At 46.6% G+C, this 15,209-nt stretch overlaps 1 protein-coding gene across 1 annotated transcript; it reads right to left on the reverse strand.

Annotated features, from left to right (window-relative positions):
* Positions 1-5,918: 5,918 nt before the first annotated feature.
* NRM (nurim) lies at positions 5,919-14,265 on the reverse strand. The gene is made up of 4 exons (XM_039341882.1): positions 13,903-14,265; positions 11,622-11,824; positions 10,629-10,805; positions 5,919-8,284 (listed from the first exon to the last, which is right to left on the reverse strand). Exons 1-4 carry the CDS (start codon positions 14,054-14,056, stop codon positions 7,964-7,966), a joined length of 855 nt encoding a protein of 284 aa, XP_039197816.1. The 5' UTR covers positions 14,057-14,265; the 3' UTR covers positions 5,919-7,963.
* Between the last annotated feature and the right edge of the window lie 944 nt (positions 14,266-15,209).

Genomic DNA, 15,209 nt, shown 5'->3' on the forward strand with positions numbered 1-15,209 from the left:
GAAAGGTCAGTGATTAGGAACACGGGAGTATTCGTGGTCTGCTTGCTCTGAACTCTTGTAGTAGTTGCTGGCTGGGAGATGCTGGGAGGTCTGCATGCAGAACTGTGAGCTGTTGCCCATTACTTGGGTAGGCTAGCCACTAGAATAGAACAGAATAACAAGATGGAAGGGGCCTTGGAGGTCTTCTAGTCCAGGGCTGTGGTACATTGGCACCTGGCAGGTGGTACATGACCATCCTAGAAAAGTGGAATGAGCTGAACTAGTGGCAGCACCGCACAAGCCTGACCGAGAGATGGCTGGAGCTGCAGGGCTATCAGGCTTAGCGGAAGCGCCAGGATCAGTGCTTCTTTGGGGCTATCGGCTCAGCGGAAGCGCCAGGATCAGCATCAGGATCCAGCTGGAGCTTGGCGCTGATTCTGGAGCTTGTGCTGAGCCCAGAAGAAGCGCCGATCAGCTGGAATGTTGCAGCATCTCCAGGGTCTTGTGATTTACATTCAGATGCTTGGCAACTGATTCATATTTATGACGGTCACAGTGTCCCAGGGTCATGTGAAGTGACCAAAACCTGCTGCAACCACCCAGTAGACGGGGGGGGGGGGAATAAAAACCAAACACCCCACCCCATCCCCACTGCCAATCCTCGACGAAATGCTCACAACAATGATAACCTCGGACAGGAGGAAGAGCGCTGCCGGGTGGGCAGGCAGGTGTCTTGCTCAGCTGTGGCTTGGGGGGGGGCACTTTTTTCAGTGCCATTGTAACTTCAAACAGTCACTAAGCAAACTGTTGTAAGTCGAGGACTACCTGTACTTCATCACTTTTTTCCTTTTTTTTTTTGGTCATCAAGTTTTTGACACCTTGCTAGGCGACTGGTGGTACTCGGATATTGCCATGTCCTAAAAGTGGTACAATGGGTGAAAAGGTTGAAAAGCCCTGTTCTAGTCCAACCCCCTGCTTAGGCAGGAAACCCTGTACCATTTCAGACAAATGGTTGTCCAATCTCTGTTGGAGATGGCAGAGTCATTCTCAGAAATGTACCTCCTTTTGTAATCTAGCCAGGATCACCTGCACGTTCAACAAAATTAACTCCATGCCCAAGGAAACAGCAGGCTTTGCAAAAGCAGAGCCGTCTTTAGGCAAAAAAAAAAGTTTGTTGGAGAGGAGGATTTTTTATAATTCATACCGCCCAACACAGCCCAGTGAAAAGGGAGCCTGCTCTGGGTAGGGAATACAGGTAGTCCTTGATTTACGACCACAGTTGGGGCCAAAGTTTCTGTGGTTAACCAAGACAGTTGTTAGTGAGCTTTGTCCCATTTTATGACCTTTCTTGCTTGAGTTGTTAAGTGAATCACTGCAGTTGTTACGCTAGTAACATGGCAGTTAGGTGACTCTGGCTTCCCCACTGACTTTGCTCGTCAGAAGATCGCAAAAGGTGATCACATGACCCCGGGACATGGCAACCGTCATAAATATGAGTCGGTTGTCAAGTGACTGAATTTTGATCATGTGACCATGGGGATGCTGCAATGGTCATGTGAAAAACAAGTCACTTAAGTGCCAGTGTAAGTTCAACTGGTCACTAAAGGAACTGTTGTAAGTTGAGGACTACCTGTACTAGCTATTCCAGGTGGGGCAGGATAGAGGAGTGGGATGGGGTGGAATGGAATGGAATAGGGCAGTGTTTCCCAAACTTGACAATTTTAAGGCATGTGGACTTCAACTCCCAGAGTTCCACAGCCAGCGTTGCTGGCTGTGGAATTCTGGGAGTTGAAGTCCTCATGCCTTAAAATTGTCAAGTTTGGGAAACACTGGAATAGGGCATGACAATTTGGCATTCAGACTGAAATGTTCATCCTTCCTTGTAAGAGTCCTGCTGCGGATTTCACCTACATTGGTTTCCATGGTAGTTACTGTATTTAATACGATGTGAACATGGTTCAATTCATGGAAAAGAGATTTTTCTATGGTGGCTTCTGCCATATAATCTGACTTTATCTCTCAAGTTTAGTGCAAGATATACGCATAAAAGCTTCCGTCTCAAATGATGAGAGGTATCATTTGATTGCCACATGAGGCTAAATGAATGAATGTATACTTTAGTGCAGCGGCTCCCAACCTTTTGGGCACCAGGGACGGGCTCTATGGACAGGGGTTTTTCCGTGGACCGGTGGGTGTGTGGTTTCGAATGCTGCCTGCATCCCACGGATGGGGCTTCGCTTGTTTGCATGCCCTGGTTTCTGGCGTACCAGTCCATGGAGCAGAGGTTGAGGACCCCTGCTTTAGTGTGATTTTAGACTAAAAGTCAAACTAAAAATCAAGATAAAACCAGATTAACGGGGCAAATGACAATATGTTCACTTTGTGCTCTTAGAAAAATTCCATTCGTGTGAATCAATTGTTAACAGTTCTGAGGGAGTTACAGGAATGTTAAATGGATGCAAGTTCTCTTCTCACCCCAAGATAAAACAAAACAAAAGTGACAACAGATCACTATCTTTCTTATAACGGCTGCTAACCATTCTCAGATGAAATGCTCGTGTAACCAAGTGAATTTCCCAAGGTTGCATTTTCTCATTTGAATTCTCTTGACAACGACTGTCAGGTAAATAATGCATTAGTCATTATGTTTTGTCTTCTGGCTTGCCTGGATATAGGACAAGGTTCTTCTAAAGACAGCACTGGCTTAATTTCTGTCAAAACTTCAGGGTTATCCCTTTTCAAAATCAATACATTGTTATCTATAATCTGCGCCAATTGTTAAGTGCAGTAATGGCGGACCTATGGCACCCGTGCCATGACATTTTGGGTGACACAACTGTTCAGCAACACCCAACGACATCTATTCTCAAAAGCATGCTCTATTCTCACGTGATTTTGGGAGGCTGCAGAGGCCATGTGAGAATGGGGTGTGCTCTTATGTGGCCACTAGACACTCTGGAATTCACTCAAGAGAGGGTTATGCTCTCGTGAAGCCTCCGGAGCCTCAAAAAAATCCCACAAGAACGTGGTGCGTTTTCATGCAGTTTTCAGAGGCTGCAGAAGAGCATACTCTAAAGCTGCTTCAAGAATGAAGGTCTTGTGCAACCTGGAGTAGCCTCAGGTAGGTCAAAAGGGGCTTGTCAACAGAAAGGGAACAATGCCTGGAGGTAAGGCATGCGGCAGTTCCTGCAGAGTGCTGGACCATGTGCTGTTCCCCAAGGCCAGGGGTAGGCAACCTTGGCTCTTTTATGACTGGTGGACTTCAACTCCCAGAATTCCTGAGCCAGCCATGCTGAGGGGAAAGGGAGAGGTTTCCAAGCTGAGCCATGCTGGCTCAGGAATTCTGGGAGTTGAAGTCCACCAGTCATAAAAGAGCTACGGTTGCCTACCCCTGCCCAAGACCCTTGGGGAATGGTGCAAGAACGGTCTTTTTGAGTTTTAGAGATGACGCTAGAGTGGAAGTTGAGGCCCAGGTCTCTATCTCTGGTCCAACCTCAATACAGCCACTGATTGTCGCTCTTCATAGAGGCCTAAATGGGGGGGGGGGAGAGAGGGAATAGGATTTTTGGTTTTGTGTGTGTGTGTGATGACATGGCAGCAGAGTCAGACATTTTCTGAATTTTAGGCATGTGGAGCCCAAAGGTTTTGGCATTATTGGTCTAATATAGCAAGAATTCTCCAACTTTTCCAGGTTGGCAGCCCGAAGCAGGGGGGAGGGGGGAAAGAGGAGATGGTTTTGTGAGGGGGGCAGGGGCTTGTGTGTGCATGTGAACACCCGCAATAGTCGCAGCGATGCTTGTGACTGGGGGCTCAAACACCTGCAGCAAGGTTCATGCGAGTGGGGCCGCAAACGCTCAATGCTTGCAGCGCTGCTTAGGCAAGTGGTGCCGTGTGCGTGCCCATAGGCCCGTGTACTGGCCGGCCACTCACATTCCCTGGCAATTCCCTGGCAATTAGGCCACGGCCCAGTAGTGGGCCTTGGCCCACAGGTTGGGGACCCTTATAATATGGAACAGACTCTTGTTCTGTTCATATTTGAGCAGTTTTCCCCTAGGCTATTCCAATGCGTTGGGCTTCTCTCGTTGTCCCCACAGGCAATCTCGGTGTAGTCCAACTCACCTGGAGTGCCGCAGATTAGGAAAGGCTCCCTTAGTGGCTGTGAGAGTTGGCACTTGTCCATCGCCAACACAAATGGGGCCAACTCTTTTGACCTATCTAAAGACTGAAATGAAAGTTAACAGCAGGTGGGACTCTGGGATTGGGGCTCTGTACATATATACTCTCTCATACTGTTGCAAGAGCAAGGAAGGAAAAGGAGAGGCGCCCTTGGCTTGGAGTATTTTGAATGAAGAAGCCCTCATTTCTACACATGGGTGTTTCCAATGAAAGCGTTTTACAGCTGAGGATTAACCGATCCTTTACTTGCTGTTGGTTGTCTGTAACCTTTCGGTACATAACGCAGAATGTGGTTTGTGATGGGAGTGTTTTTAGCAGGATGTTCACATGCAATAGAGCAGGGGTGTCAAACTGCCGGCCCGTGGGAAAACCGCGCCCATGTTAAAACCGCGCCCACCCCATTGCCGGCAATGGGAAAAAAGTCGCAACACATTACGTGACATTGCGAGTTTGACACCCATGCTGTAGGGCATTGCACACCAGAACAACCAGACATAAGGACAGGTTTTTTTCCCCCATGCCATCAGTCTGCTAAACAAATAATTCCCACAACACTGTCAAGTTTGACACCCCTGCATTAAAGGTAGTCCTTGACTTAACAGTCCATTTAGTGACTGTTCGAAGTTACAGTGACACACTGAAAAAAATGACTTATGACCGTTTTTCACATTTATGACCATTGCAGTATCCCCATAGTCACATGGTCAAAATTCAGAAACTTGGCAACTGACTCACATTTATGACAATTGCAATGTCCTGGGGTCACGTGACCCTTTCTGTGACCGTCTGACAAAGTGGGGAAGACAGATTCACTTAACAACTGTATTGCTAACAACTGCAGCGATTCACTTAACAACTGTGGCAAGAATCATAAAATGGGGCAAAAACTCACTTAACAAAAGTTTCACTTAGCAACAACTTTTGGGCTCCATCGTAGTCATAAGTCGAGGACTATATATGTACTACAAGTAGTCCTCAACTTACAGCCGTTCATTTAGCGACCGTTCAAGGTTACACTTGGAAACTGGCATGTATTTATGACAGTGGAATGTCCCAGGGGTGATGTGTTCACCATTTGCAACCACCTCAGCTAGCTTCCGAGAAGCAAAGTCTGTGGGGGAAGCCAGGTTTGTTTAACAACCACATGTTTCACTTAACAACTGCAGTGATTTGCTTAACAGCTGTGGCAGAAAGTTTGTAAAATGGGGCAAAACTCACTTAGCAAAACGGGTCTTGCTTAGCAATGGAAATTTTGGGCTCAGTTGTGGTCATAAATTGAAGACTACCTGTAATGCAAGGACAACATTTAACAATACAAAATTAGCCTCAAAATATTTCTGTGATATAACAGGAATGTAGAAAAGGTGTTTTCTTTGGTAATAGAAAGGACAGGATTTAAGTTACCTGCTTCCAGTGTCACTGACTCTGTCTCCCCTCTGATGGGACGATGATGCATTGTGCAAGAAAACCAAGATTTTTCTCTTCCTCCAAATAGGAGTTGTGGACTCATCTTTCACAAAGGGGTCCTGACTTCTAAGGATTTTATGAGCTGGAAGGGCTTTTACGCAGGTGGAAGTGTGTGCCTATTATTAAACGCTCTGCTGAGCATCCAACCCCTAGGGCACCACTGAAGTTGGAGGAGGAAAGAAGGATTTTTTTTACCAAACATATTAAGACACATTAGAACACAGGCAAACAAGCAAGTTTTCTCTTTTTAAAAAAATAGATTACATTTATTTTGCACTGAAATCCAAGTTTTTTTTAAAAAAAAAGCTTCGTTAGTATTAAGATACAGAATTAAAATATACATTTACAAAGGCAGAGCAATGTTTTGAAAGCAATACTGGTGGTATTCCAGGTCACTAAAATAAGGCAGCAGAAACACCTTAGGCAGCAACTGCCTAGACCAGGGGGGTCTTCAAACTTGGCTCTTTTGTGACTTGTGGACTTTAACTCCCAGAATTCCTCAGTCAGGCACACTGGCTGAGGAATTCTGGGAGTTGAAGTCCACAAGTCATAAAAGGGCCAAGTTTGAAGACCCCTGGCCTACACATTTTAACTTTCTTCCTTCTGCTATAGGTAAAAGGTTCCTGTACCTTTAACAAAAGTAAGCATTTCAACAAAATAAACATTTTGACACAGGGAGGAATCAGACATTTTACTCCTAGAGTGATGGAACATGTTTATTTTATTTCTTTATTCATCACATCTGTGCAGTTCCCAATAAAAAAATATATGTTCCATTGTAATGTTCCCTACAGGAAGTTGAAGGATTTTTCTGCTAAGCAGTTAAAGTGCAGGACTTCCATTGCCCACAACTTTCCCAAATTGGTGCCCACAGTAGCCTCCTATGGGGTAGAGTTCAAAATTTACATAGAGGCATCGAGATAAAAGTCCTTTCCTTTTATACATCTACAATAGGGGTGGGCCACTTACTTAGCTTTTTTTGACCCTCCCTATTGATGCTGCTGGATGGCCCCCAGATGTGACTCTATGACACGATGATGAGGGAGGAGGGGAGCCATAAGCCAATGGCCTATAACTGTATTTCTCAACTGTGGCAACTTGATGTCTGGACTTCAACTCCCAGAATTCCCAAGCCAGCATGCTAGGGAATAACAAGGATAGCTGTATCTGAAATCTCCAACATGGGCAATATTTCCATTAATCAAAAGAATCTTTTAAAAGAAGCACACTGGTGAAAATTTTTGGAAATCCCTTAGGGAAATCTAATACTAAGATTAGCATTTGGACTGAAAGCTTTTTGATTTCTGCTTTTTCTTGTATGATCCAAGGAAGTTTTCACCTCAAAAGCAAGGCACCTTTGCAACAGTAATTAGGCGGTTTAAACCACCACACACATAGACTCATAAATGTGCTTTCTTACTATCATATTGAAGAAATGCATCTATAATCCCCTTATATCGTATTCCTCAAAATAAGTGCACTTGGCTGCTAATATTTTTAAAAAATAAGTATTTACATGTTGACAGAGGTTAGAATACTATAATTAAAAATTGTGGCAGTAAAAGCTCATTTGAAATAAATAAAATATGCTATTAATTTTAAAAGGAGGAACATTTTGCACATTCTCTTGGTCAGACCAGACCATTAAAGAGCTAAAAGGCAGTCACTTCCCCCATTTTTTTTTTACTTAGAAGGGGTTGCTATGCTATACAGCTGTATTCTAGAGAAGCTTCTTTTCTAGAACTAGACACATTTGTTTAATCAACTGCTTGCCTTCCACGCAACCATCAAATCCAGAGGCTGCCATGAAAATGGCCAATTATAGCTAGACTTCAATCATTATTAAGGATTCTCATTAGAGTAAGTGAGAAAAGTTCATGATCGAAAAGTACCTCCTTAATATTCTAGGGTGAGATCAACCCAGGCATCAGTCATTCCAACTTCCTCCAATAAGATCCTAAACAGCACCTCCATGCTAGTAGAACTTAGTGTGTTTCAGTCCAGACTATCCCAATTTAACGTTCTCCAAATGTGTTGGGACTAAAATTCCCAACATCTTCATCTACCACTGCTGTTGAAGACAATGAACTTCCAGTCCATAACAATGGAGAACACGAGCTTAGGAAAAGATTCTTTTAGGGGGTTAGAAGAGACTGGGCCCAGTAGATACCAAATTTTTGGAGGTAGCCCTTCAAGTCCTTTATGTGTAAAAGCACAATCAAGATAAGATACGGTGTATTATTCAGTGCTTTGCAGGCAGGGATCTGGCCGTCAGACCTCCCCCCCACAAAAGTCAGACGCCCCCTCTGCATCCAAAATCGATAACCTCTCTCACTCCTACTCAGTTGCCCTTGTAGTCTGAGGGGCCGTTTTGAGCCAATAAGTCCCCATAAGCTGCCTCTTCCCGGGAGAAGATTTGGAACTTCTTCTCCAGCTGGGCACGGAGGTAGAGATAATCCTGTTCATCAAGGCTGTGAGCACAGGTAAGATAGACAGTGAAGAAGAAGGCCAGAAGCAGACGGTCAAGAGAGAGGCAGGGAACAGCCCAGAGGATAAGGAGAAATTCCACGTACAATGGGTGGCGAAGGTGGGAGTAGAGACGGAGGGCCCGTGAAGACTTCAGAGCCAAAGGGTCTCCTATGCCCACGCAGTAGTAATAAACCTGGGGATGAAATGAAAGCAACATCTGTTCACGGTGTAGAGGCACCCCCAGGTTTTATATACAGCCAAGGCATCCTTGGGCTCTCTGCAGATTCTACAGAGGAGCACATGGCTTCCCATTTGTAACGCAATGCTGAATACAGGTAGTCCTCAACTTATGACCCCAATCGAGCCCAAAATTCATGTTGCTTAGCGAGACAGTTGTTAACATGAGTTTTCTCCCATTTAATGCCTCAGTTGTTAAGTGAATCGCTGCAATTGTTCAGCAACATGGTTGTTAAGTGAATCTGGCTTCCTCATGGACTTTGCTTGTCAGAAGGACGCAAAAGGGGATGATCACATGACCTCCCCGGGACACTCCGACTGTCATAAATATGAATGAGTTGCCAAGCGTCTGAATTTTGATCACAGGACCAGGGGGATGCTGCAAGGGAGTCAAGCTATTTTCCAAAGCGCCCGAAGGCAGGACAAGAAGCAACGGATGGAAACTAATCCGGGAGAGAAGCAACCTAGAACTAAGAAGAAACTTCCTGACAGAACAATTAACTAGTGGAACAACCTGCCTCCAGAAGCGGTGAATGTTCCAACACTGGAACTTTTTAAGAAGAGACTGGACAGCCATTTGTCCGAAATGGTATAGGGCAGGGGTAAGCAACCTTGGCTCTTTTATGACTCGTGGACTTCAACTCCCAGAATTCCTGAGCCAGCCATGCTGAGGAGAAATGGAGAGGTTTCCAAGCTGAGTCATGCTGGCTCAGGAATTCTGGGAGTTGAAGTCCATGAGTCATAAAAGAGCCAAGGTTGCTTACCCCTGGTATAGGATTTCCTGCCTGAGCAGGGGGTTGGACTAGATGACCTCCAAGGTCCCTTCCAACTTTATATTACTTGTTCCAATGCTGTCCTAACTTCAATCAGTCACTAAATGAACTGTCGTAAGTTGAGGACTACTTGTACTATTCCCCTGCCCCCCGCAGTTTTAGGGCAGGTTCATAGTTGAGCCCCTTCCCTTCCCTGTCCTGTGGAATGTATTGTTTGCAGGGAAGGTCCTTGGTGCTCTCTGAGCCTTTTTTTTTTTTTTTTGCACGTGTTTCATTAGCTAGTTAGGTAACATCTTCAGTGCTAGAAGGGAGCAGGCTCTGCTCTGTTTATATAGGGTGGCTTGCCCTAGCAGTGTTGGTGGGAGTCAGTGGTGGCGAACCTATGGCACGCGTGCCAGAGGCGGCACTCAGAGCCCTCTCTGTGGGCACACGTGCCATGCCCCTGAGATGGCAACTGTTCCTCTTCAACCAGCTGCCCACTAACTCACCGAGGTCCCACGTGGCCGGATGCATCCCAGCACGGCTGGTTTCCCTCCCCCCCATCCCATCCCTCCTGGCCTCACATGCTCTCCTTTTCCTGGGCATGACCCATTGCATTGCCTCCTCAGCTGTTGGCTAGCCGTCCAGCTCAGAGGCGGCTTCTCTGAACTGCTGGTGGCGGGCTGTGGAGCCCCAGAGTGTGCTAGTCGAGGGGCCAGCAGGCTGTGGCTGCTGATGGATACTGTCGGCCCCCATGTGCTGGCTAGCCTCTGTGTATGGGGGTCGATGGTGTCAGGCAGCAGCTGCCCTGGCCTCTGCCTTGCCTTGCCCTGTGACAATGGCACCCCCACCCTGCCTCCCCCTGTAGGACGAGCCTCCTGCCCACCGCCTCACCTGCCAGATCCACCTGGATCTCCCCCAACCCTGCCCAGCCCCCACAGGTGTCCCTCCTCACGAGCAACATCAAGGTGATCACGCCTACCTTGGTCACACCCACCCAGTCTGCTATGACCATCACAGCCATGCCCACCCAGTGGGCCACGTCCACCTGGCGATACATAAGTGGGTTTTGGGCTGCAGTTTGGGCACTCGGACTCTAAAAGGTTTGCCACCACTGGTGGGAGTGTTTCCTTCTTGGTAATTCCTTGCTTAGTTGTATACTGTTTGATTGTCTGCCAGAAAACAACCAAGCTCAGAGAGCACCCCAGTTCAACCCTTAGTTACAAATATTCTCTTCTATCGGGGTGCATTGTCTGTTGCAGAGAGCCTGTCTTCTGGATGAGCACAATCCATTTATTTTTTTAATCGTTCCCATTTTTTTTAAGAGTGAGCCACTCAGAGGCATCTGGAACAGGCTGCTTCTAAATTTCATTAAATAAATAAAGTGATGCTTGAAAGAACAATTGACTCCCCCCCCCCCGGAGGATAAAAGGGGGCTCATCAGAGGCTGGGCTCACCATAGTTTTATTTCTCAAATTGCATTATTCCTCTCTACAGCCTTGCTCACCAAAGGGAGACACATGAAGGGGAAAAATAAAGCACAAGTACCTGTTTGACTCCCATCAGTTCTGCATAGTCAAAGATGAGGATGATGCTAAAGATGATTAGCCAGGAGATGAAATGGAGGATAAAGCAGGTGAGTGGAACCCAAGTGGTCCATGGCTCAGTACTCGTATTCCAGAGCATGGGGCCCTCCAGCACTGGCTGCCAATACCTCATCAGCAACTACGTTAAAAGGAAAAAAAATTACATTACTAGCAGACACTGCAACGATATTTAACGTGGCTACATGTGAGGTCATGCAGGGTATGAATCAGAATAACAGAGTTGGAAGGGACCTTGGAGGTCTTCTAGTCCAACCCCCTGCTCAGACAGCAGACAAAGCCCATCTCTCCTTAAAAACCTCCAGTGTTGGAGCACCCACAACTTCTTAAAGCAAGTTGTGTTTTACAAAAGAATGCAAATATAAATGCAAGTTAAAATTCTAGTCTTCATTATTATCTTTTTTTTTTTTTAATGCCCCCTTCTCCTAGCTGAGAAAGAAACTCAACTGCATTTTGCAACGTCACGAACAATGAAGGAGCTCAAGCTCTTACAGGTAGTCCTTGAGTTGTGACCACAATTGAGACTGGAATTTTGGTGTCAAGTCATTGCAGTTGTTAAGTTGATTCACCATGTGACTGGACTCGATTTTGCGACTGTGGTCAAGCGAGTCACTGTTAAGCAAATTACATCATCGTGAGTCTGAATCTACTTTATCCAATGGGTGTTTTTGTCAGAAAATGACCAGAAAACAAAAAACCACAAAAAACAATCAAGTGATCATGGGATGCTGCAACCAGTTATAAATGTAAGCTGGTTTCCAAGCACCTAAAATGTGATCACATGGCTGTGAGGGTGGTGCAGCAACTGTAACTTCAAGGAAAGGGCACAACCTTTTTTGAATCCACTGTAACTTCAATTTGTCATTAAACAACCGTTCGTAAGTCGACCAGTACCTGTACAACCTTCCCACTTTATACTCTAAATCGGTATTCCTACCTGAAGAGTTAAGTCTGTGCAAAAAACATAGACTGTTCTCTGCAAGACCCCAAAACAGTTGGAAGTCCAGTGTTTGACCCGGTCAGAAGCCATAAGGCTGTGCTGCAGGATAAAAAGGATGATCAGGCCCGCATCCGCTGTTAGCGAGTGCAGAATCTTGGGATCCCTTAGGGCAGTTTTCCATTGAGAATTCGAGGTGCCATCTGCAAGAGAAAAATTGAGTAATCTTGCGCCCTGTTTACAGCAGAATATTATTACCATGATGGTTTACATCAGGGGTGTCAAACTGCCGGCCTGCGAGCTGGATGCATCATGGCGAAACCGTGCCCACCCCATTGCTGGCAATGGAAAATAAAATCACGATAGGTTGCAACACGTCACGTGACGTGGCGAGTTTTAAACCCCTGGTTTACATCAACCTTTCTCAACCTTTTCACCCGAGAGCAGTGTTTGTAAATCTCAGCATCTTTAAGATGAGTGGACTTCAACTCCCAGAATTCCCCAGCCAGCTGGGAAGTTGAAGCTCACCCTACTTAAAGTTGCTGAGATTGATGAGCAATGCCCTAGAGCAGGGGTCTCCAAGCCCTGGTGTGCAGGTGAGTGCAGGGTGGCAGCCCGTTCAGACCAGGGCTGTGGAAGTGATGGATGAGTGCACACGTATGAAGTTGCATTTGTAAAAATGGTGCACGTGCAAAATCATCCCCCTCCATCCCACCATTGCCGCTGCCTTTGCTGGTCCACTGAGCCAAAAAGATTGGAGACTACTGCCCTATGGCACGACTGCCAGAGGTGGCACTTGGAGCCCTCTCTGTGGGCACACGTGCCATTGCCCCAGCCTTGCCTCCCCCGTGACCCTCTCCTCACCAGCAGCCCCCCTGGAGTTGCTCCCAAGTGTGGCCCATGCGGAGCAGTGCAGCCAAGGACATGGTAGCCAGACAGAGTAGACAAGACTCTGCCCTCATGCCCCATCATGCACAGTTGATGCCGCTAGGCACGGGCAGAGGGCGTGGCCGCCATGGCGCTGCTGGGCAATCTGCAGCGGGCCCTGGAGGTGATGAGTGGCCCTGCGGGCAGGCGGAGTGGGGGCGGGGCAGGGGGTGGAGCCAGTTTTTGGGCACTCGGTCTCTAAAAGGTTCGCAACCACTGTCCTAGAGGAACCCTTGAAATAATTTTCAGGTCTCGGGGAACCCCTGCATTAAAAATATTACATCTACAGCTAGCAAAGAGGGTTGCTTTGGGACTACAAAATGAAATCCTGAAGTCTCAGGCAGTCCATAGTCTGTCCAACCCAGTCTGAAGAAGTGCTGGGAATGCAAGAAGAATGACACTGGCATTTAGAAATTTGGTTCCCCCCCCCTTATATTTTCCAAGTTGCACTTCAAAATCTGATGGGCACAGCTCACTCAGCATTCTGAATATTGATTCCTTGCATAAAAGGACTGTAATGTTTGCAATCCAAAGGCAGTAAAAGAAGGGAAATTTTTCACTTTGATGAACATATAAATTATGTACAAGCCTTAGGGATAGGAATGGCTTTCTGGGATTGAGTGCGGACTGAAACTATCTCCTCAAAATCAGCCTTAATCCTTGATCAAATGCCCAGATCTTTAAGAGATATACAGAAGCGGAATTCTGCCAAAGATGGCCTCTATATTACTGCAAAATTTTGACCTAGCAGCTATTCAGGGGGAAGCAAGAACCAAACGTTCCTAGCAAAGGACAGCTGAATGACACTCCGACTGCTTCCAATAATTTATAGGGCTATGATTTGGCAGTGATTTTCTTCAATACACTCCTCTGATTGGATTCACACAACAGTCTAAGTCATGATGTGGATTTTTTTGTTTGGGTTTATTATACCGTCAGAATTCAGCCATTGATAAGTGCGCTCAAGCAATCCATTACTGTAAATCAAATCAAAGTCACGCAGGGTGTGCGTGCCCAGCCATAAATGTTTGGCAGCACGGAGGAGCATTCACTCATTTCTATTTACAGTCTTGCCATGTTTTCAAAGGGCCTCTGGGCAAAAAGCAAGCTGCAGCTCGAAACGCTGCAACAGAGCACGCAGGGTAGTTGCAGTATGGAGATCTCCTTGGCGCTAACCGAGGCGCTCTTGTATTCATTCCCCATTTTAAGTACATCTAAAAGGTATCGATTACTCGTTCTCCCACGGGAAGCCTTTCGATCGGGGAGGATCAAGTCATCAACTCAAAAATCCCTCCACATTTCCCGACGCCGCACTCCAAATCGGAGGTCCTGCTACAGGATCTGCCCTTCTTACCTGGAGTCACGTGGGGAGGAGACGCAGCCCCCGCGGGCAGCTGCAAAAAGATGGCACGGTAGGAAATAAAACGGATCAGCTCCACGCCGGTCCCGAAGGTGAAAAGGAAATTGCCCAGGGCCGGGATCATCAGCAGGAACTGCAAAGCAGCCATGGCGGGGGGGAAAAAGAGCTTCTCCCGCCGCCTGGAAGGAACGCCCAGCTGCGGGTGGGGCTTTCCCCGGAATCCGCACGCCCTCCCGTGACGTCACAACCGCGGCGTTCCTCCTCGGCCCCTCCCAGGAGCGAGAGGGCTTCCCTAGAATTCCCAGGCCCGCCTTGGTTCTAGTGACGTCACCTACTTCGGAGGGAGAGCCCTCCTTGAGGGACCCCGTGACGTGAAGCCTATGCGCTGCTGAATTGTGGAATCCGTTCGCTAAAAAAAATAGCCTCCCCATCCCAGGATCGCGCCAGATCAAAACCACTTTACAATGCCTTGGTAAGGCCACACTTGGAATACTGCATCCAGTTTTGGTCACCACGATGTAAAAATGATGCTGAGACTCTAGAAAGAGTACAGAGAAGAGCAGCTAAGATGATTAGGGGACTGGAGGCTAAAACAGATAAGGAACGGCTGCTGGAATTGTGTATGTCTAGTTTAACGAAGAGGACAAGAAGCAACGGTAACTTGGTAGGTTGCTTCTCTCCTTGGTAACTAATCAAGGAGAGAAGCAACCTAGAACTAAGGAGAAACTTCCTGACAGTTAGAACAATTAGCCTGTGGAACAACCTGCCTCCAGAAGCTGTGAATGCTCCAACACTGGAAGTTTTTAAGAAGAGACTGGACAGCCATTTGTCCGAAATGGTATAGGGTTACCTGCCTGAGCAAGCGGTTGGACTAGATGACCTTCAGGGTCCCTTCCAATTTTACTATTATTATTATTATTAATAATAATATGGAGTAGCAAAATAAATGTATAAATACAAGGATCTAAAAGAACCCATAGACTTTCCATACTTGATTTTATCTCTGTTGTTCTCTCCAGAAGCACCATACTTTGCTCCAACACTGGAAGTGTTTAAGAAGAGACTGGAGAGCCATTTGTCTGAAATGGTATAGGGTTTCCTGCCTGAGCAGGGGGTTGGACTAGATGACCTCCAAGGTCCCTTCCAACTTTATTATTATTATTATGGATCATTGCACAGTCAGCCAGATGTTCAGACTGGATTTGGCATTTTGTCTACTTATCAAGTCCTTACCCAGGACCTGGGATAGGCAGATGTGAATGTTTGATGGTATTACAGATATCGTCGCAGGATGGAAGCAG

This window comes from Crotalus tigris, unplaced genomic scaffold, assembly GCF_016545835.1.
Source record: "Crotalus tigris isolate CLP2741 ecotype Arizona unplaced genomic scaffold, ASM1654583v1 scf7180000017773.841730, whole genome shotgun sequence".
NCBI classification, from domain to species: domain Eukaryota; kingdom Metazoa; phylum Chordata; class Lepidosauria; order Squamata; family Viperidae; genus Crotalus; species Crotalus tigris.